This window comes from Sinohyriopsis cumingii, unplaced genomic scaffold (assembly GCF_028554795.1).
Source record: "Sinohyriopsis cumingii isolate HCF-2022 unplaced genomic scaffold, ASM2855479v2 utg000974l, whole genome shotgun sequence".
Taxonomy (NCBI): Eukaryota; Metazoa; Mollusca; class Bivalvia; order Unionida; family Unionidae; genus Sinohyriopsis; species Sinohyriopsis cumingii.
This window is the reverse complement of record NW_028315950.1, coordinates 421,710-445,245: the sequence shown is the minus strand read 5'-3', so window position 1 is coordinate 445,245 and position 23,536 is coordinate 421,710. Positions and strand designations below refer to the sequence as shown.

Here is a 23,536-nt window from a genome sequence, read left to right as displayed (position 1 = left end):
CTCTATATAGCATGATTGACCTTTGTCCAAAATTGAAGATAGTATATTGGGCCTAAGAGACTAAAGTCTTGTTATTCAGTAAACAAAATATTAGGTAGCTAATATTTGTCAATGATTTTAGATAATATATTAAGATAATACATTCTTGTAGGTAAACTTGTTTACTTGAGTTTAAATACATGATACTGACATTCCCCAAGGTAAAAATCGTTTACCTGTATTTTCCCAGGTAGCTTTCTAAACCTTAAGAAAACAAACTTGGAATTCATTAAGAATTTGATTGGAAACTTCCGTTAAGATGATTGAGTATTTCCAAAATACGACTATTGCAACATAGGTCAGGAGGTGACATATATAAAGTTGTTTACATCGGTATTTGCTCATTCCTAAGTCAATATCTGTAGTGGAGTCAGTCTTGTAGTTGATTTCAGCTTTAATTTGAGAGGATTTATTTATTGAAATTATTGATTGGAATTACACTCATATATATTTTAAAACTAAATTAATATATTGGCATTATTGCAAATTTAGTCAAGAACAATTTGGATTATATTTTTGTGATACATCAAGTCTGATGACACATCACCATATTCCGTACCACTGGTACACCAGTACGTTCAAAATTGGAATTTATTAGTAGCACCATTGGACTTTATTCGGACTTGTGACTATTTGAGATTTAGATCACAACAATGTAAGTTCCGATCTAAATCGTCACTTTATAACTTTATAATAAGGGAAATAAATTATTTGTTGAAGTTTTTAAGTCCCTCATAGTCGTTACAGAGAGAGAGAGAGGTGGGTCCAGTGCTTCTGATCGATCTGTCTTACCCTGAATTTTAATTAGGTAGACAGATTGGTTGCTATATGACATCAGTCGTTGGTTTACTGGTTTTCAGAAAAGACCGTTTAAATTATTTGAAAGGGATATAACTGTTACTGATAAACCAGAAAATTAACAGCATAATAGTCAAGATGCCAATATTTACATTATCAAAGTGTCATCCTTTCTGTCTCTGGTCTACTAAATTTAAACGAGAGAGAGAGAGAGAGAGAGAGAGAGAAGATTTTTAGGACCCGATATGGTTGAAACTGCATATTGTTTATTCTCTAGTAGACGAACCCGATGCTGACCTTCATACATTAGAAATATTAATTTGGACTTAAGTCAGTCAGGCGAATATTCGTAAATTCATTACCTTTCACGTTTTGTACATTCAAATGTTTTATTGGCTGTAGAAGCATGATGATTGCCCAAGGAATTTGGTATGTGCACAATGCCAACACTTGATAAAATAAATGACAAGGAACGATATACCATAATGAGTATTTTAGTGGAAGAAGAATGACGGAAGATTCGAGAAATGATAAGTGGTGTCAGAGCCAGTGCACTACTTACTGAGTATCAAGCTAAATCTAAACCGGAAATCAAACGCGGGATAAAGAAAAACGTTTGATTTCGTTTGCATTGATTTTTCTGGAAACAAGTCCATAAATGTTGCACCAAATACAATGTCTCTTGATAGCCATTTATGCACCTTACCAATGAGCTGTAAAACAATGCATTGCTGACAATAGTTCCCAGTAAACAACTATTAAATAGCGGTAGCGATGGATGTCAGAGGTTGCAAGATTTATCTCCCCTGGACATATGAGAGTTGAATATTTGCTGAAAGCGGCCAACGAAGGAAAACAAAAAGTCAGGACAACATATATTCCTTCTGACGATTTCATACCTGTGTTTTCATTTTGACCAATGATGCAATATCTCTTCCTGTGATTAGTCCAAACTGTTTTCTAACAAAAGAAATACACATTAGAAAACTGTATTAAGTTTTATGTATATCTTACCATATGACTAAGATATGCTAATCTAAAAGTGAGGAAAGAATATTAACAGTCTTGCTCCACTAGTGTTGGCAACAAAGTAAGTATTAACCCCCTGGGTCAAGGGATATCTGCTACAGAGTACGTATCAACACCATTCTGTCTGGTTCATCTAAATATCTACTTCAGAAACTTCAAAAAGTTCAAAACACAACAGCTCGGATCATACTTAGAGTACCACGATCAGAGCACACCATACCGCTGCCCTGTACCCTACACTGGCTATCCATTCGATCCAGAATCAAAGATAAAATTTGTTCTCTGTGCTACGTTTCACTGACGGACTCCAGTCCAACATACCTATCCGACCTCACCCATGTGTACACACCACCAAGAGACTTAGGCTGCTCTTCTGACAATCGTATACTCATTATTTCCACTACGAAAACAAAGTCATATGGACAACGTTCTTTTGAATCCAGGGCCCAGCAACGTGGAATGAATTGCACGCTGAACTTAGATACGAAGATACATTAATCCCATTCAAGAGTTCTCTTAAAAGTCACTTATTTCGACTGCAAGAACAAACTTAAAGACCTAATAATGTTCCCTACCTTAAATATTTACAGCATGTTTTTATGTTTTCTAATTTCATGGTGTTTGTTTTCTGTAATAATATCATTATATATGTTTTTTATGTTATAGGTGTTGTCTAATGTTGTAAAGCGCTTAGAGCTTCTAAAGAATAGAAGCTATACAAAGTCCTCATTATTATTATTATTATTATTATTATTATTATCATATCAACAGATGTCACTTAAAGAGCAAACACCCCAGCTCAACTGACGTCAGTTTTAGAGTAAGTATTAACACCCCAGCTCAACAGATGTCAGTTACAGAGTAATAATTAACACCCTAGATCAACATATTTCAATTACAGAGTAATGATTAATACCCTTGATTAACAGCTGTCAGTTACAGAGTAAGAATTAACACTCTAGATTAACAGACGTCAGTTACAGAATAAGGATTAACGCACTAGATTAACAGCTGTCAGTTACAGAGTAAGGATTAACACCCTAGATTAATAGTTGTCGGTTATATAGTAATTATTAACAACCTATCTCAGCAACTTCGACCACTGTGTAAGTCTTAACACCGAACATCAACATATATCAGTTACAGAGAAAATATTATCCCACTTGTTCAGCAGTGTTTCGCTACATAGTAATTACATACACCCAAGATCAACTTATGTCAGTTACAGAATAAGTATTAACACCCTAGATAAAGGAATGCCAGTTACAGAGTAATTAATAACACCCTAGTCCAGCAGATGTCAGTTACAGAATAATTACTAAAACCCTAGTCCAGCAGATGTCAGTTACAGAGTACCGGTAAGTATTAACACCCTAACTCAGCAATAGGAGGTTATAGAGTACGTGTTAACACCCAAGATTAACCCATGTCAGTTACAAAGTATTAAAACCCTAGATAAAGAGATATCAGTTACAGAGAAAGTATTAACACCCTAGCTCAGCAGAGGTCTGTTATAGAGTAAATATTAACAGCCCAATTCAACATTTGTAGGTTAGATAGTAAGTATTAATACCCATGTTCAACACATATAGTTACAAAGTATTAACAATCCAGATAAAGAGATGTCAGTTAGATAGAATGTATTAAGACCCTATTTCAGCAGTTGTCAGTCAAAGAGTAATTATTAACATCCTAACTCGACATATATCAGTTACAAAGTAAGAATTACAACCGTAGCTCAACAGGTGTCAGTTACAAAGTAAGAATTAACACCGTAGCTCAACAAGTGTCAGTTACAAAGTAAGAATTAACACCGTAACTCAACAGGTGTCAGTTACAAAGTAAGAATTAACACCGTAGCTCAACAAGTGTCAGTTACAAAGTACGAATTAACACCGTAGCTCAACAAGTGTCAGTTACAAAGTAAGAATTACAACCGTAGCTCAACAGGTGTCAGTTACAAAGTAAGAATTACAACCGTAGCTCAACAAGTGTCAGTTACAAAGTAAGAATTAACACCGTAGCTCAACAGGTGTCAGTTACAAAGTAAGAATTAACACCGTAGCTCAACAGGTGTCAGTTACAAAGTAAGAATTAACACCGTAGCTCAACAGGTGTCAGTTAATAAATCAGTATGAATACCCTAACTCAATATGTATCAGTTTCAGAACCTGCAATAGGAGTAATATCTCAGTATAGTTTGTAATAGTGTTTAATACCGCAATATAATTTATAAGACCTCGTTATAGTTTGCAATACCTCACTCTAGTGCTTAATAGAATATTAACGTTTTCCGTAGTTTGTAATAGCTCAATAGAGTTAAGAATTTATAAAAGGAAAAATAATCTGACCATAAATAGGTCTAACAAGCATAAACACACACGTACACACATATGCACACGCACACGCACACACATATTCACACATTTCTATTGCTATTCGATTCTGAGTACATAAGAAGAACCCAATATTACAATCCAAAGATGTCTGGTAGATATTATGTGAATCAAATTAAGACCTAATTTTCATTATCAAATTACGATTTGCAGTTATGTCTTTTTTTTAAAAACATTTATTCCTTTAATAAGAAACAATGTGCGTTTGATGTATGCAGCATTTTCTTTACAGAGTGCATGACATTAATTGGGTATCATATGTTGTGTCTGTTTACACTCTCACATTAACAACACCTCTTTGGGTTTGTACCTAGGCAGACCGTGTTGTTGAAGCCACTGATCTACATCTTGTGATGTCCATTTACGTAGAGCAGCCAGAGTGATCTTGTTATTCGGACATGCAACAACCATAGGAGTGATTGATAAAGGAATGGCGTCAACTTTGTCTTCGGCCTATAGTAAAAGTTGACTTGCATTTAATCACAAATTAGAATTTATAAGTTCTTGTTATTTTGACGAATCGCTCATCTATTTCCCAAATGATTATAATTGTCTTTTGCTCGTTACATTCAGTTAGCATGTATATTTTCTGTCAGCATTCCGACAAATCAGAGAATCTACGGATAGCATGGCATAAACTGCATTAAAATGTAAAGCTTGTATGTATAAATAATTCGTTTACAACTTGACAAGCATTTTCTTTTAATGTGGTTGAAAAAGAAAGCATACTATGATCCTTACCAATATTTAAGTACAAATAACTTCAGCTATTGGATACGTTTCATAATGGCTGCAATTAGGGCCACCATATATGTTGTTTTCGTACAAAATAACATAGACCCAGAGTCTTACGTTTGACTGCTTATTTAATTCGTAAATTTCAAAGACATTAGCTTAAAACTAAACAAGACACTTAGACAAGCCATTGCTATTACGAAATCTATACTTACAATTTGACTTGTGATGGACATGTTTTGTGGCTCCGACTTTGCACTGCCATAGCAGGCAGCAAGTTCTTTTAAAAGGTCCTTAAACTTAGCGTCAAACGGATATTTTCCACTGAATTCATAAAAGACCTTTGCTCCAGCGATAAGTCCTAGCCATCCGTCTGGTTTGTATTCTTTTTCCATCTTCAGTGGAACAATTTTCTTTCTCAATTGAAATGCATATTCTGCCTCTGAAATTTACAATTTACATTTTCAGACATGCATTATGCTTCGTACCAAAAGAGGAATTATGTCCATACCTCTGTGTGCTACCCTATTTGTCCCACGTCTATAGGGAATCGTTAGCTTACGTCCTGTAGCCAGAGGCATGTGTACACACACACACACACACACACACACACACACACACACATATATATATATATATATATATATATATATATATATATATATATATATATATATATATATATATATGTCGTCACACCCTATGAGCACAAGTTTTTGTTCTCACAAAGGGTTTCTGATATTGGAGAGTCTTTTTACTTATGCAAATCACGTGATACTGTTTATTAGGGAAATGCAAACCAAACATAGCTTTAGAGTTTCCTGCCTATATCTTGAAATACGATTTATTCAATATAGATTATAAAATAGTACCATCGTATAAAAGATAAGAAGGATAACGTTATTTCCATTGGGTCTTTTTCTACTTTTCACATCGTACGCTTACATGAATTAAATACAGAAACATGTAGAACTTCTGCATCTATATTAATTTAAAGAGAACTCATAACAAAGCATTATATTAAAAATTATGTAAACACCAATACACATATTTGATATCTCAATCACAGCAAGATAAAAAGAAATATGCAATTAAAAGAATTTTAGCAAATAATATCAATTAAGCAATAGTATCAACGATCATAACCGCTGAAACACTATGCTGTTTTAGCTAAGATGTGCAAATTAGGTTAAAATTCAGCAAATGGATTATAGAGTATAACTGTCATTAAGGATGCTGAATAAAAGTTTCTGAAGTATAGAAACATATCGTAGCCCCAAACGAGATTGTGATAATTTAGAACATTTACAAATATTGCTCTTGCGTTTATTCCACCCGTACTGCGAGAGTTAAACACGAAGTTTTTCTAGTGTAGAATAAAAACTACTGCGAGAGTTAAACACGAAGGTTTTCTAGTGTAGAATAAAAACTACTGCGAGAGTTAAACACGAAGGTTTTCTAGTGTAGAATAAAAACTACTTGACTGAAGATTCATAAGACCCATCAGTCATTTGAAGGTTATGGCATACATGTTTAAACGGTTTGAACACTAGAGAGGCATTTGAAGGTAATGGCATACATGTTTAAACGGTTTGAACACTAGATAAGCATTTGAAGGTAATGGCATACATGTTTAAACGGTTTGAACACTAGAGAGGCATTTGAAGGTTATGGCATACATGTTTAAACGGTTTGAACACTAGAGAGGCATTTGAAGGTAATGACATACATGTTTAAACGGTTTGAACCCTAGAGAGGCATTTGAAGGTTATGGCATACATGTTTAAACGGTTTGAACACTAGAGAGGCATTTGAAGGTAATGGCATACATGTTTAAACGGTTTGAACACTAGAGAGGCATTTGAAAGTTACGGCATACATGTTTAAACGGTTTGAACACTAGAGAGGCATTTGAAGGTAATGGCATACATGTTTAAACGGTTTGAATACTAGAGAGGCATTTGAAGGTAATGGCATACATGTTTAAACGGTTTGAACCCTAGAGAGGCATTTGAAGGTTATGGCATACATGTTTAAATGGTTTGAAAACTAGAGAGGCATTTGAAAGTTATGGCATACATGTTTAAACGGTTTGAACACTAGAGAGGCATTTGAAGGTAATGGCATACATGTTTAAACGGTTTGAACACAAGAGAGGCATTTGAAACATTCGAATCCAAAGTAGTAAGCATATGAATCAGCTCTGCTTCATCTAAAGATATTTAGTGCGTTCGTCCTTTGTCAATGAAAAATTATCTTCATTTGCGTGAAAACATTCAGTAATGAATTTTATATCACTGGGATTGAATTCAGATAACAGACTGATTGCAAGTTTTTTAATATGTGGAGACAACAGGAAATGACTGCTCATGACCGCTAGTGTGCTGACGGCTGTTCCCTGAATGCTAAGTCTGTGTTTGACTTCCTACAGAGTATGGACCATTTCTTGCGACATTCTCGGTCTTAGAGGAAACAACTTGCACTAGAAAATAATTGCGAAGAGCTCAACATTATAGTAAATGGCCAGATCTTCTTTGCAGTGGACCAGTTCACTGATCCTGACATATTAATGTGACGCGCATTTAACATCATTGTCGAAACCAATAATAGAATTGCAATAGCAAATTGTGGCGTTTGGTAGACTAGGTGCAAGTGTATAGGGGTGCAAACTCCTCATTCTGCAAATAAAACTGAATTTCTAAAAAGGCATTGTGTTGCCGAACTTGCTGCAACATGCGAAACGTGAATGGTTTACAGACGCAATGCTAAAAATCTGTGCCATTATTGCATGGGCTGCCGGAGGAGACTGACGAGAATAAAATGGCAGGACAGGGTCACAGCCTCTGAGGTCCTCACAAGGGTAGGCATTCTAAGCTGTTCAAATCATAGATAACAACGATATGAAATCAGAATAGTGACTATCAAATAACTGGAGGAGGGAAGACGATCTTAGGGTGGTCAGAAGAATGGGATGAAAGATTCCCATAATGTCATCTTTAAAATATTTCAACACTGACTCTGTTCCTTGGGAATATCTCGCATAGCATTGCTTCACCTAGCACAATCTCATCCACACTGCAGCTAGATAATTTGAACTGAGAAGATTTGCAGAGGCAGTTCAGAAGCGCTAGCGGCATCAATCTCAGAACTTCAGCACGTGTAGTGTGACACAGACAATTTCATCGTACAAACTGGCCAGAGAAACCATTCAAGTTGTCACAGAAAACAAACCAGTTAGTGATGCCATTGTGATCGTTGAACTCGAAGGTTGAACAAGAAAGTTAATAGGACAATACTGAACATTTTCGAGAACAACTACAATCTCCCACTCTTCCTCTAACTTAGTGATTAATGTAACTAATGATCAATTAATGCTAAGTGGATTAAGGTGTGATGATCACATGAAAGTGCATTTTCTTATAAATTACAACTTACCTGCCCTGCAATTAGGACTATCTTTGTATTTCTGTGACATGCAAATAATAACTACATGTTCCACAGCTTCGGCCATAGTTTGAAGTGTAGACCCAGCCATGTTGTCAATATCCATCCACACATCGTATCCATCTTTTTGAAGCAAGTCTCGTATTTCAATCAACTCTTTCTGATGACTCCAGTTGTAGCTGATCATGATGTGACCATTTATGTCATTTTTGTCTGGCTGGTCAGTCCCAGTACCGCTTTTCCCTGTGGTGCTACGTTTCTTCCAGCTAACATCTGAATAAAGGGAAGGCGACGATAATGACATATCATATATATGGGGTGGAGGATGCATTTTGTCTCTTTGCATGTCAAATATGCTATAGAATATGATGGTAGCAGTTACATTTTCGATGCAATACATGTTTGCTGAAGGTATGACTATGTTTTGATGAATTAATGTTTTCTTTTTGTATTCTTGCAATTTCAACAAATGGTGTAGATAAAAATTGGGAACCAATAATGATTTAAATCGCAAGCATCATGATCTTAATAAAATATGAGACTTTTATGAAATAATTATTTTGATTTTGTTTATGCCAAAATAAGAAGTAAATATATTAAATGTTTTGAGATTAAAGACGATGAATACATTCTTCACCACATATCGCGGGTAAAGAATCTTTCAAAGAGACACTACTTGCTTTGGATGCAAGCGTTAATCATTGATTCAGTATGGGGACACTACAATGCATAAGTGATCATTGATTCAATATGGGGACGCTACATTGCATAATTGATCATTGATTCAATATGAGGACGCTACATTGCACGAGTGATCATTGATTCCATATAGGGACGCTAGAATGCATAAGTGATAATTGACCCAATATAGGGACGCTACAATGCATAAGTGATAATTGATTTAATATGGGGACACTACAATGCATAAGTGATAATTGATTCAATATCGGTACGCTACATTACATAAGTGATCATTGATTCCATATGGGGACACTACAATGCATAAGTGATCATTGATTCATTATGGGGACACTACAATGCATACGTGATCATTGATTTAATATGGGGACACTACAATGCATAAGTGATAATTGATTCAATATAGGTACGCTACATTGCATAAGTTATCATTGATTCCATATGGGGACACTACAATGCATAAGTGATCATAGATTCAATATGGGGACGCTACAATGCATAAGTGATAATTGATTCAATATGGGGACACTACAATGCATACGTGATAATTGATTCAATATGGGTACGCTACATTGCATAAGTGATCATTGATTCCATATGGGGACACTACAATGCATAAGTGATCATTGATTCATTATGGGGACACTACAATGCATAAGTGATCATTGATTCAATATGGGGACACTACAATGCATAAGTGATAATTGATTCAATATGGGTACGCTACATTGCATAAGTGATCATTGATTCCATATGGGGACACTACAGTGCATAAGTGATCATTGATTCAATATGGGGACACTACAATGCATAAGTGATAATTGATTCAATATGGGTACGCTACATTGCATAAGTGATCATTGATTTCATATGGGGACACTACAATGTATGAGTGATCATTGATTCAATATGGGGACTCTACATTGCACGAGTGATCATTGATTCCATATAGGGACGCTAGAATGCATAAGTGATAATTGATCCAATATAGGGACGCTACAATGCATAAGTGATAATTGATTCAATATGGGGACCTTACAATATATAAGTGATAATTGATTCAATATGGGTACGCTACATTGCATAAGTGATCATTGATTCCATATGGGGACACTACATTGCATACGTGATCATTGATTCATTATGGGGACACTACAATGCATAAGTGATAATTGATTCAATATGGGTACGCTACATTGCATAAGTGATCATTGGTTTCATATGGGGACACTACAATGTATAAGTGATCCTTGATTCAATATGGGGACGCTACATTGCACGAGTGATCATTGATTCCATATTGGGACGCTAGAATGCATAAGTGATAATTGATCCAATATAGGGACGCTACAATGCATAAGTGATCATTGATTCAAAATGGGGACACTACAATGCATAAATGATAATTGATTCAATATGGGTACGCTACATTGCATAAGTGATCACTGATTCCATATGGGGACACTACAATGAATACGTGATCATTGATTCATTATGGGGACACTACAATGCATAAGTGATCATTGATTCAGTATGGGGACAATACAATGCATAAGTGATCATTGATTCAATATGGGGACCCTACGATGCATAAGTGATCATTGATTCAATATGAGGACCCTACGATGCATAAGTGATCATCGGATGGGAACACAATCTTATGTATATCATTCGTCAATAACATGACAGTGTAACCAATACGTGTTTTAGCTGTTTTATCAGAATATTCTTCTTTAGTGTATTTGAAAATATTTGTACATTTGTGAGAATGATACACGAATACAAAATTGTATCTCTTAACTGTATTGGAACAGATGCGATAATAATAACAAAATCTGACAATTAAAATTGTATATATGTCTATATTTTGGAACATGGAATTTAATAATCGATGGGAGCATGGCTTTTAATTCATAAATAAATCGTTAGATAGAATAACCTTTCAAACAAATTAAATTTTATTTCTAATAACTTTAAACGCTGTTTCCATTATAAAACCATACCGATTTGTTTGTACTTCTCGTCTCCTTGAAGTTCTTGACGTAAACTCCACAGTGTACCATCGGCAGCCTTTTTGACCTCAAGGTCCGTTGACTTCTCCCTCAGATCAATCAAAAACTCAACAATATTCAGGTCATTATTTTCAATAATCTTTACTTGGTTGTCCTTGTCAAAAGCCAGAGCCCAAATAGCTCCAACTGCCTCTAAAATAATATAAAAGTGGAAGTCAATAATATTAGGACATCTCCACTGGAATTATTGAAATAAGTTATTTTCGCGAGCATGCTATTATATTTTTTTTTTTTACCATCGAGTGAATGTTTTAACATGGCTGTCACACTCATCCTTTGCCACTGATAGAACATATGATTGATTGGTTTCAAATGTCGCACGTTACGTAATATCATACAATGTTCCAAATATTATATATATAAATATATTATTTAATAAATCACGCCTCTCAGACATCGTTAGGCACTAATTACTTACACTCATTATATTACGATAATTAGGAACTTCATCCAATATCATAAACATTGTAAATTTATGTTACTACTTTATATTGGACTGTAAGCTTTCATATTTGATTGTGGCAAATTATGCTTCTGTATATCATTCGATCTATTTATCTCCAATGACTATTTTAAATATTGTCGACCCACTGGCTTAGTAGTCTCTGTACAACATTAAACTGTTTATTACATAATTACATTATTGAGGAATTTAATGCTAAAGCGAGCTACTAACAGCTGCTGTTTAACTGGTGAATCTCACGGTTATCTTGTTTAAGCGATAACAGCGATATGTTTTAAATATTTTGTAGGATGCAAATATCCTAAGGGTAAATATGATGCACCTATAATGTTAGTTTATATCAGATATTTTTTGAAAAATGTGTAGACAAATAAGACGATTTTCTAATTTGTATTTTATTTTCTAACTTCCGAACTTCGGAAATAATTAATTGGATGTCTTTAGATGTTTGCAAGACGGCATTATAGTGTAATTTATTCAACGCCTTCACCTCTTTGCTTCTGTATAGTTCCACTTTTGGCGAGTTCTGCTAAATGAGGTAGGCAGCCTAGCTCAACCAGAATCTTCTTGTTGGCATCATTTCGGGCTAGTCGGCGCACAGCTGAATTATAATATAAACAAGAAGTTATATATATATATATATATATATATATATATATATATATATATATATATATATATATATATATATATATATATATATATATATATATATATATATATATATATATAGTACTCTTTTGGAAGGAGGACGTGACTTTAATTTCCTTGGCCTTTTCCTGATTGCTACGTAGTGCAAAGGTTTTATCGTAAAGTTAACATGCTGCAACGTTTCAGTGGTTATGATGTTTGATTTGCTTGATCAGCCTGAGAAAATGTGTACTGAAGTTTACAGAGGAAAAATTGCAAAGTTTGGCATCATTAAAAGGGAATTTGAATTGTATTATTCAATTATCGGAAAATAGTTATGAACATATGCTTGGATAAAATGTTAAAGTTTTAGGGCAAAGGCGACTTAACCTACGGGATATTTGTCTATTATCGTTTACTTTTTGTTTGTCTGGCTGCAAATATGGAGTGAGTCAAATTATTGCAAACTCTAGAGCAGGAAACATATTTTCTCGGTGATTTGTTTCACTTATATTTTTCTAGCTAAAGTTTCAAATATATTTGGCAGGCAATCGGTCTAAAAATGTAAGCAAAGTAGAAATTATCAATAATATCTCTTTCATAAATTTTAAAATCACAACTATTGCCTCGTTAACGTAAACATACAGATATTTATTTTGAGGTAATTGAACAACGGAAATCTTGCGTGCAGTGTCAGTTTCCACTCCTACAACAATAACAACCCCATTTTGAGCTGAGAAACGCCTCTGACTTCCAGTAACCCCTCGGACAGCCACAGAACTCTGGAATTATGAACAGCCATAACCAATTTTACTTAACCTTACCCTTGTGACAGTTCCATGGAGGTGTTTTCCAACAACACTTTGTGCTATTACACGGCCAAAGTACCTCAGATCATCCAATTAGACCAGGTAGCCCATTGGGAAGTGGCTTTGGTAGAAATCATTCACCCGACACAAATCAAAACCATCACTGAAAAGCAAAACACTTTTCAGGTGGAAATCCTGAATGCCCAATTGCAAGAGGAAAGACCAGCAAGAAATCCATCCTTCATTATCTACACATTGAAAATTCCTTCAGGATTTTATTTTAGTGGTGAACATCTGGTGGACACTATTGCGGCCAGGTTCGACTTAACCTTTGACAAAGCCCCGAACAGAGCCACAAGAAGTGTGAAGATTGAGTACCATAAAGTGGCTCATCGCCTCATGATCACATTTCAAGATAAGGACACATTGTCCCCCAGGTTTAATGGTAGTTTGTTTGAAATTTTGGGTCGACATGCACAAATGGTAGCAAACAATTTGAGCCCTAAGATCAACAGTAATATGGATTTTTATAGGGCTTTTGGAATCCCGGTAGAACTGAACGAAGGACTGAATTTGATCTTTGTGTACTCCGATGTGGTGGAGTACAACGTGGTGGGACACACCTCCATGCCGTTACTGCGTGTCATTCCTTTCAAAGTGGATAGTACCAATACCTATGACCAGGAAGGTGCAAACACCTATCACGTACACCGTGAATTTGTACATCGTCAGTATTTGCCCGTCAGTAAGATGTATTTTGACACTGTCAACATTGCTATAAAAGGAGATGTGGGACAGAATATTGCATTCTATAAAGAGAAAGTCACGGTGAAACTCCATTTTCGAAAGCGATTCTCTAACGAATTGAAAGTCATGTATCCAGTGTACCGAGGCGTTGCTCCACAGCGAGGACATGGTTTAGGAGATATGTTAAAATCAGCCTTTCGTTCAGTGGCTCCGATTTTGAAGCCGATGGTGACACGCGGATTGCATGCTTTGAAAGATGCCTTATTGACACAAGGCAAATAATTTCTCCAAAATGTCATCATCGACAAACAAAACCCTAAAGAAGCATTCTTGAGGGCAGGCAAAAATGTCTTGCTGCGAACGGGTAAAGACATTTTGGGCCAACGAGTAACTCCTATAAATACCCTGAACGCTAGCGAGTCAGACAGTCCAACTTCCCTGACGAATCAGCAAGGGCAAGGCAGAAAGAAACGACGAAAAAAAAACACGCCGTTACCAGTCTTCACACTTCTAAAGCTAGAAAGACAAAGAAAAGAAGAACTGTTCTAGACTTAGACGTTTTTGATTATTAAAAATTAGAAACAGAAATGATGCACTAAGAGTCTTGCGCCTGTATCAAGTCCGAACTGAATCTGTTTGCCATGCCACCCACCATGATGGCGATGCAAGAATCCCAACGGTTCGAATTTCATCCCGTTTCCTCTTTGACGGATTCAGCTCCCATCCAGTTGAAAATCAAAGGAAAACCCGAAGATTACATCGATTTGAATATCAGTTATTTGTACCTGAAACTCTAAGTGATCAAAACGGACGCCACGACTCCAGTAGCCGATGCTAGAGTAGCTCCCGTCAACAATTTCATTTATTCATTGTTCAGTGAAGTGGATTTGTATTTGAATAACAAACTGGTCAGCAGTAGCAAGGATACTTACCCTTACCGAGCGTAACTGGAAAATCTCTTGACGTACGGAAAAGAGAGCAAGAACACTCATCTGGATGCTTGCTTGGTATGGAAAGCTGACACAGCAGGGGAGAACACGTTTAACGACACAGCCTTGACAGCAGATGACGATCCTCACAATGTAGGTTTTAACGACCGAAGAAAGAAAATCCTGCAAGGATGAAGTTTAGAACTGATGGATCGTTCGCATTTGGATAATTGGTTGCAAGAGAAGTATTTGCCGAACGGTGTGGATATCCGCCTGAGACTGAATCGTAGCAGTACCGCATTTCATTTGATGGCCCATGCTAACGAGTACAAAATCATCATCCAAGAAGCTAGACTCTAAATGCGTCGTGTGGAAGTGTTACCTAAAGTTGGAAACGACATCACTCACACTTTGAGCAGAACGACCGCCGAGTATCCGATACGACGCGTGGAAGTGAAAACTTCCACCATTTCCTCTCGACTCCGATCCAAGATCGAAGATCATCTGTTCCAAGGATAGTTACCCAAACATTTAATCGTTGGCTACGTGAACAATGCAGCACTCAACGGAGTCCACGATCAAAATTCATGCCAGTTTAATCACTACAAAGTGTCCTAAATAGAAGTCAGTCGCGATGGCAAGGCCTTGTGTAACCGACCTTTCGAGCCTACGTTTGGTGACAAGAATTACTTGAGATCGTACGTGTCCCTGTACGAAGCCACCGGACAGTTAGGAACCAACACCAGTCACAGCATTTCGTACGACGATTATGCAGGAGGCTATACTTTGTGGGCTTTTGATTTCACTCCAGACCAAGGCAGTGACGAGGGACATTTCCACCCTATAAAATCTGGTCAACTGCGTGTGGAACAAAGTTTGCAGAACCTCTACCCCAGACGGTGAACGTTATCCTGTATGCCGAAATCGTTAATACCCTTGAAATCAACAGTTTGAGAGAAGTCATTTTAGACTATTAGAAGCCACGGATTACTGTTATCCCTCTTTACATAGGTCATTATAATTATATTTTGTCTTTAGCTAGGAAACATAGTGTACATCAATGGTCCAATGACTTCCAAGAGTGGAACTCTCAATTTCATTCACAATGTTGTCAACCTTGTCCAAATTAGATTGTTATTGAAAAAATGTTTGTTAGTTGATTGAATCGTTAATTTTAAAAAAAATTTAATGATCAATTGTGAGTGATTTGAATAAAAAATGTTGTGTTTTGAAAAACAATGCGTTTGTCGTTTGTTTTGCTATAGTATCATGAGCCATGCTCTTTGACTTCTCTCTATCCCTCACATCACACTATTTTAGTGTTCCGACTTGAAACCGTGTAGGGATGTTTTCCTTCGCGTCCGCGCTTTTACAATAAAAGCAGGGCAGTCTCCAGTCTGATTATCCATTGTCGACTCATCCTCCTACGAAGATGTGCTCAAGATTAGCCACGCTGAACGAAACCTTCGTGAATTTGCATCGTGTCAGACAAAGCCTGATACCGAAGCCTGAAGAGATAGAGACTGTCAGAATGTTACAAGTCACTGAAGACCTGATAGAAGAGCTCTTCAGAGGGGAAATAAACGGAAAATTAAGAATGGACAGAGAAGTTCTTCAGAAACAGCAGAGAGAGAGAGAGAGAGCAGAGAAAGCAGCAGCAACATCAGCAGCAGCTACAGCAACAGGAACCTGACAGAGGATTTGTCTACTGCCGTGTCGACACCAAAGAGGTATCCTTCTCTTTCCGAAGAAGCAGACCTTATCCTGTAAGAAACCTTCCCCCGGAGGAGGTCGCAATCTTAGATCCTAAAAGATTGCCATAGCTCCTCGTTCACACAAAACAGCCCTTTACCAGGCTACCCCATACTCTAGGAAATAAATTTAATTGCCTATGGTATTTTAGAAGGAAAAAAAGAGTGGGTCTATAAGCACATGATTTCTTTATCTTGGTTAGAAAGTGTGACTCTACGTCCTTCGTTTCCGTCGCTTGTCAAAAACATTTAAAACAAAATTGTCAGTACAAAAAAGTGAGTGAGTGTTTCTTTTAGGTCCGCGATTTTTGGTGATTATATGGATAATGTAAGTTTGGGTATTAGGGGTATTTTCCTTCACGTCCTTGCTTAAACTATAAATTGGAAAACGCTCCTCAGTCTGGCTACCCATCTTTGACCTGTCAACAGTGAAGAATGAGCACCAGAATAGCCAAACTTTTGGAACTCCAGATCCAACTGGAGTACGCCAGGCATCTCCTGAATGAGCTAGCAGCGGAGGCTATTGTAGAGGAAGGAAAAATTAAAGAGGAGGAGGAAAAGAGAAGAAAGAAAGAAGAGGAGGAAATGAAGAGAGGGATCATGTGTCACCCTATGACGACACCTAATTGTAGGGTGAAACCTGAGGCGAGGACGCCTCCACAGGCAATAGCAGCACCACAGCCTGTAGCTGCACCACAGATTCATTCTCGAGTTAGGAATAGGATAAGAGAGAGAGAAGTCTTCAGAATCCCAGAGACAGAAGATTGGGGTGCTCAGGCTAACCATCAAGCCTCTGTACTCCCAATCACAAGAGTGAATTTGAATAATGACTGGAGCATGAGATGTGTCTGCGGTGCCAGACCTGGGAGATGCCATCGATTAGCCAGGTGCATATGGAGTTCCAAGAAAAGAGACTTTTTCAGGGCTAACTAAATCTCTAGAAAAGAATTACTGTTCAATTTGCCAATGTGTGAATGTGGAGTTGTGTATATAAACACTCACTCCTTTCCTAGTTTAACTGAGTGTGTGTGATTGTGTTTGTAAGCACTCACGTACGTTTGTGTGGATAGTAGAGTGTATAGTTTTTAACCTTCCCTTCTGTGTGGATAGTCTGTTTGGGTTTTGTTTCGTCTTTTCCGCGTGTGTGGATAGTATACTAAGGGTTTGTTTTTTCTCTCCTTCCCGTGTATGGATAGTAGATTTTGGTTATGTTTTATGCTTCTTCGCGTGTGTGGATAGTAGGTTTTGGTTATGTATTTGCTTCTCCGCGTGTGTGGATAGTAGATTGGTAATTAGTTTTGGCTCCTTCGCATGTGTGAATAGTAAATGAGTGTTTAGTTGTTTGCCTCTTCGCGTGTGTGGATAGTAGATTATTGGGTTTTGTAAGCGTTCACGTACGTTTGTGTGGATAGTAGAGTGTGTGGTTTTTTAACCTTCCCTTCTGTGTGGATGGTAGATTCTGGGTGTGTTTTATGCTTCTTCCCGTGTGTGGATTGTACATTTTAGTTATGTGTTTTGCTGCTTCCTTGCGTGGATAGTAGATTTTGGATTTGTTTTGCTGCTTCACGTGTGTGGATAGTAGATTATGGTTATGTTTTTGCTTGTCCCGTGTGTGGATAGTATAGTTTGGGGTTTGTTTGGCCTCTTCCCGTGGTGTGGATTCTAGATTTTGGGTTTGGTACGCTTCTTGGCGTGTGTGGATAGTATGTTTTGGTTTAATTTGGCTTCTCTACGTGTGTGTAGATAGTAGATTTTGGGTTTGACTTTGCTTCTTCGCGTGTGGGGACAGTAGATTACGGTTATGTTTTTTACTTCTCCTGTGTGTGGATAGTAGAGTTTGGGGTTTGTTTCGGCTTCTTCCCGTGGTGTGGATAGCAGATTTTGGGTTTGGTATGCTTTTCGGCGTGTGTGGATTGTATAGTTTGGGTTTAATTTGGCTTATTCCAGTACGTGGATAGTAAAATTGTTGTTAGTTATTTGTCTCATCAACTCCGTGTGGATAGTAGATAATATGAGAAGAGAAAAAATAGGGGATGTTTTCCTTCACGTCCATGCTTTACAGATAAAATTCTCAAGCGTCCGTCGTTCCCGCCATTCTAAGGAATACGCGAACAAAAGATGGCAGTGTCAGCTTTTTTCAATGATGTAACAAATAGTTACTTATGGATGGTAAATGGTGAATATGCAGTTGAAAGAAATGAAAGAGAATGGAGGATAAGAAACGGATTTGACTATGTTAACCAACTGAAATTAGCCAGTTAGATGATAGAGGGGATAACAGAGGAAGAAGTGAAGCAGCTGAGAGGATTAATTAATCCCCCCATCTCAAAGTGGGGACGATAAAAGAGGCTATGCATAAGGTGATAGAAGTGAGATGTTATTTGGAAGATATAGAGGAATGGTCAGAGTGGCCCTTTGTCAAAAGTGGTTGTGAACATCTGAAGAAAGCGGAAGAACAGATGAGAAAGGTAACTGATGTAGAAGTGAAAAGGATCAAGAACAGGTGGTTAAAGGATAGAAAAGAAAGAGAGAATATAAAGAAAAAGAAAGAGTTTGAGAGGTTGAACCATAACTGGATCAAAATCCAGAACAAGTTTAGAGCCATGAGCAACCTTGATTGGATGCCAGAGTCCCCAAAAAAAGAAGACAGGAATAGTGGGAAAGGACAGGAGATGGCTGAAGAAGTGGAGGAAATAGAAGAAGAACCCAAAGGCCCTTTTCAGGACCCCACATTTGCCTCGAAAAGAAATGACTTTCTTGCCTCAAATTTTTTAATGTTGTAACACTGTTTGTTTATTGTCTGTGTTATCTCAATATCCCATGTTCATTTTCCTATGACGCTATACAGGCCCATACATGTTAAAATCCCCTTATGTTAAATTTACATAGACCCCATAGTGCCGGGACCCTGTTTGTCATGGTAAGTTCCATTGACCCTATGTCGCCCCACATTACTACTCATATCAGATGGGAAATGATTGGGTTGCTTTTAGAGATAGATGACCACTCTTCAACAACTAAAAAAAGCTCCAACAATAGCAGTGTAGATGGTTTGCCATTTTCCAGTTTGTGTTAAGTAGTCCTCTGGACAATAATAATCAAATTCAAAGGCCAACAATAAATAAAAGTCCCACAAAGCCCCACGAGAAAGATTAAGTTGTTGATTAGATCATGCTGCTTCAGAGAATGAGTAAACGCACGTGCAGAAAGCATCCAGACTTGAGAGGTCTGTCCACCCGGCATGTCACGATTTCATGTTATGCAACATCAATTAGTTACAATGACATCATGAAGGCAACATCAGTTAGTTACAATGACATCATGTAGTTACAATGACATCATGAATGTAACATCAATTAGTTACAATAACATCATGAAGGCAACATCAATTAGTTAAAATGGCATCATGAATGCAACATCATCTAGTTACCATTGCATCATGAATCGCTATTATCTGAGCCCATGAAGAGTGTAGCTAGTTCAGACAAACAAACAACTAGGAATGTTAGAAATTAGTTTCTATCTCTCGACCCAATAGTGATGGAAAAATGTAGTCACACGAAGCAACGGAATATGGAAAATTAGAAATGAAGGATAGAAACAATTGTATGCTTAGCTGGAATGGTAATAAAATTATTATAGTGATATAAATTCGCCGTAAATACTTCTAAATGCTTGAATTACCTATTGCCGGTCCTTCATTTCTCTTAGTTTATATTTCCAGCTCGTTTAAATATGCCAATCGCTTTGTGAAATCCAACCCATTCAGTACTAATGCTGTGTTCGTACTTCTCGACCTTCTTTATTTAAACCGTCGTGTTTAAATCATAACAGCGTATTATATTTATTTCATAAATATCAATGAAAATAGAGTTCAAAAACTAAAAGAAGCAACTTTTCAGTTTGCAAAGGAGATTATACGCAAATGGCTAAGAACTACATTCTGTGGCGAACAAACTGGATAGGGCTGTGCAGAGTTCATTCATTATGTCAATACACAGCTGATTCTAGTCAATCTTCACTGCGTTGGAAATGCAAGTATGTGTATTTGTATGTGACATAAATAACATATTTGTATAGCATGAACGCTGTATCTTTTCTATAGAACTCTTTGAATAAATATTTAATTAAAAGTATAAAAAGGCAAATTTGTACAGCTCGTGGTATATCAATGTAAGATCGTACATTATATATATATATATATATATATATATATATATATATATATATATATATATATATATATATATATATATATATATATATATATATATATATATATATTCCAGCAAGTATCAACTTACTCATTGCACATTCGCATGCTGACCACCCTTTATAGTCGTGAGATTTCTTTTTCAGCGCCGATCCCAAAATGCTCATTAGAAACGTAAGTGAATCTTGCTTGTCCTGTAGAACTTCACTTTCTTTCTCATCGATTACATTTGCCAGTAGGGCTAGCGCAGTCAGTCGATCGTCTTTAGCCTTTGATGCTAGATAAGAACCTACAATGGTGACGATATCAAGACTGCGAAGGCGCGGAACGGTTATGTCGACTTGGGAAATGTTGTAAAGCATGGATAAAGTGACATTCACAAGGGATCGTTGCTCGTGTACCTGAAAGTGAAATGAAATTTAACTTTAAAGATATGTTTAAATAAACAAAATGCTTTCTCTGGGAATCGCTGTCTTTAAATGATACATACATGTTCGATAGCCAAGGTTCTGATGTGTTAACCCTATCTACACGTTGTCAGACTGATCAGGTATTTCAGAGCATTGTCCTAGCGGCAGCTATTGGAGTTTATTAGTTGTCTCCGTTAATATGTAATGCCATTTAATCAATAGCGTGTAACAGCGATACATTGTACTTCGACCGAAAATGTGCAGGCAACTGATTTCAAAAAAGGCTTTGCAAGTTTAGCATGGAAAATATGACTACGTACATGAGAAAACCCTTTAGAGGTGTATTTGACAGAAAGGATCTATTTTTGCGTAAACACGGACCGGCTGTGAAATATTTCTTATTTATGAGTCCATTCCAGTTGTGTATCCCCCTTCTCGTGTTCATGTAGAAACCGTGTTCAGATATGAAAAGCTTGATTTGACTGGATGTGGTGGCTTGCCGTCGCATCTAACGAAATTCACAGATCCGAAGCACTGAACTATCTGATCGATCCGCAAAAACGTGTAGATAAGGATAACCTTGGATAGGGAAGATGAATGATGAGGTGTTATCGTAAATAAAATAGTTATATATCGTGTTAAAAGCAAGTAAGTAAAAACACGAATAGCATATATGGAGCCTTCATAAAATGATATTTTATGAAATATAATTAATTGTTTTCTAATGGTATGAAAAGTAAATGTTTTATAACATTGAAGCTGCACTGAAGTGAAGTAGACTTGTTGTTGTGGGTTTAACGTCATTTCTTAGTACATGATAGGTAATATATTGCAGCCAGTTTACTTGGTGGAGGAGAACCTGGAAAACCCCAAGTAGAACCACCGACCAATGGAAGATACTGGCATGCTTTCCCACATACCACCGTTGGCTCAATCCGAGACTCGAACCCACGAGGACAGAGGTGAGATGTCAATGATTGGTAAAGGCGAGCGCCTTAGATCACTCGGCCACATCGAATAAAACGCGATATACTTTTTTCTCTGAAAAAGAAAAATCAGTATGAAAATAAAAAGTACGAACCACATCAACTTATTTACAATGCCTTAAGTGGTCAAATCAAAGAAACTTCAAAATTGATTGATGCAGTAGAGACTTGGTGCAAGGTAAACTACACCATTTCTTTAACCATAAAATTGTTGTGTTTTAATAAACAATTATTCTAAACATCAGACGTCACACAGGCCTTAACAGCGATGCTGTGAGGTGTTTGTTCTCATTTTTTCTGAGGCAGTTTTGATTGCAACAATACACGATAAGCAAACAGATGATATGTGAAAAAATTAAATGGACCAGTGTAAGGCGCTGGTGTCACGCTTAATTTGGTTTTCGTTATCTAGAGGTTGACCGCCCTCGATACTATTGCCCGGTTCGATTAAATATAAATATAAGTGGTGAAACTTATAGGTGGAATAGATAGAGATCTGAGCAGATATATAGAACAAACCAACACGAGGCCCCGTTCATGTAAACAAACAATTTAATCAATTACATAAAACACCTGTGAGAATTCATTACTTCAGGAATATACTCTGTTTTTAGATATAAAACTTTCACCGAATTATAGTAAATAAAATAAAACACAAATATATTTAAATAAAGTAGTCGTTCTGTTTACTGATAGATTTAGTTCATCACAGGATCGAGTGAACAATCGAAGTCAATGCCTGTTTCTTCGTTCACTCCACTTCCACTGTAGCTGGGCCTTCGGCTTTTGTCGGTCTTGCCTCTTTCGGCCTCACTCTGTGCGTAGCACGTAGATACACAGATACGTCACATGATACGTCTCAGAAATCGTCTCAGAATTAACACGTGGTACCAAACGTCACAGAATGAATCCGTCATACCAAACATCGCAGGAGCTATTTTCTTCCTTTTAGAAAAATATAAATAGAGACAACTTACATTTTCTGTTGTTTATGATAACAGGGGCTTTTGCATTATTCCCCCTCGTTATCAGATCTTACTATCAGTGCTAAACAGATGCTAAAGCTATCAGTCGGCTCCACATGTCCTATAATGACCCTAGTTAGTTTCACGCATTAACATCACACATTAACACCACACGAGGCATAGCGGTTCTGAGCCAGCCTCAATTTACACAAGTGAATAAATGAGATACATTACATGCCTTACTGCGTCATTTTAGTCAATACACACTCAAACTTAATCATACGTGAAATTTTCTAAATTCGGTGAATTCACACTGATTCTTGCAATCATATTAACTAATGTAATGCATGAAATTCTTAGAACCTAATTCTTATGCAAACTAAACTTATCTAAAGAAGATTAATGTACGACTTCCTATGCA

General features: G+C 36.8%; 1 protein-coding gene across 2 annotated transcripts in view; it reads right to left on the bottom strand.

Moving 5' to 3' along the window:
* Window positions 1–23,536, bottom strand: part of LOC149772889 (uncharacterized) — a 35,547-nt gene that overhangs the window by 8,179 nt on the left and 3,832 nt on the right. Inside the window, exons 1-8 of one of the 2 annotated variants that reach the window (XM_089947127.1) lie at window positions 22,085–22,185; window positions 20,846–21,155; window positions 12,166–12,276; window positions 11,144–11,344; window positions 8,433–8,714; window positions 5,213–5,439; window positions 4,573–4,715; window positions 1,737–1,797 (exon numbers count right to left, since the gene is read on the bottom strand). In XM_089947127.1, the coding sequence (XP_089803253.1) occupies window positions 1,737–1,797; window positions 4,573–4,715; window positions 5,213–5,439; window positions 8,433–8,714; window positions 11,144–11,344; window positions 12,166–12,276; window positions 20,846–21,116 (1,296 nt within the window). In that variant the 5' untranslated portion in view covers window positions 21,117–21,155; window positions 22,085–22,185. Of the gene's footprint in view, window positions 1–1,736; window positions 1,798–4,572; window positions 4,716–5,212; window positions 5,440–8,432; window positions 8,715–11,143; window positions 11,345–12,165; window positions 12,277–20,845; window positions 21,156–22,084; window positions 22,186–23,536 lie in introns of those variants that run through there. The other variant, XM_089947126.1, reaches the window with a different exon arrangement.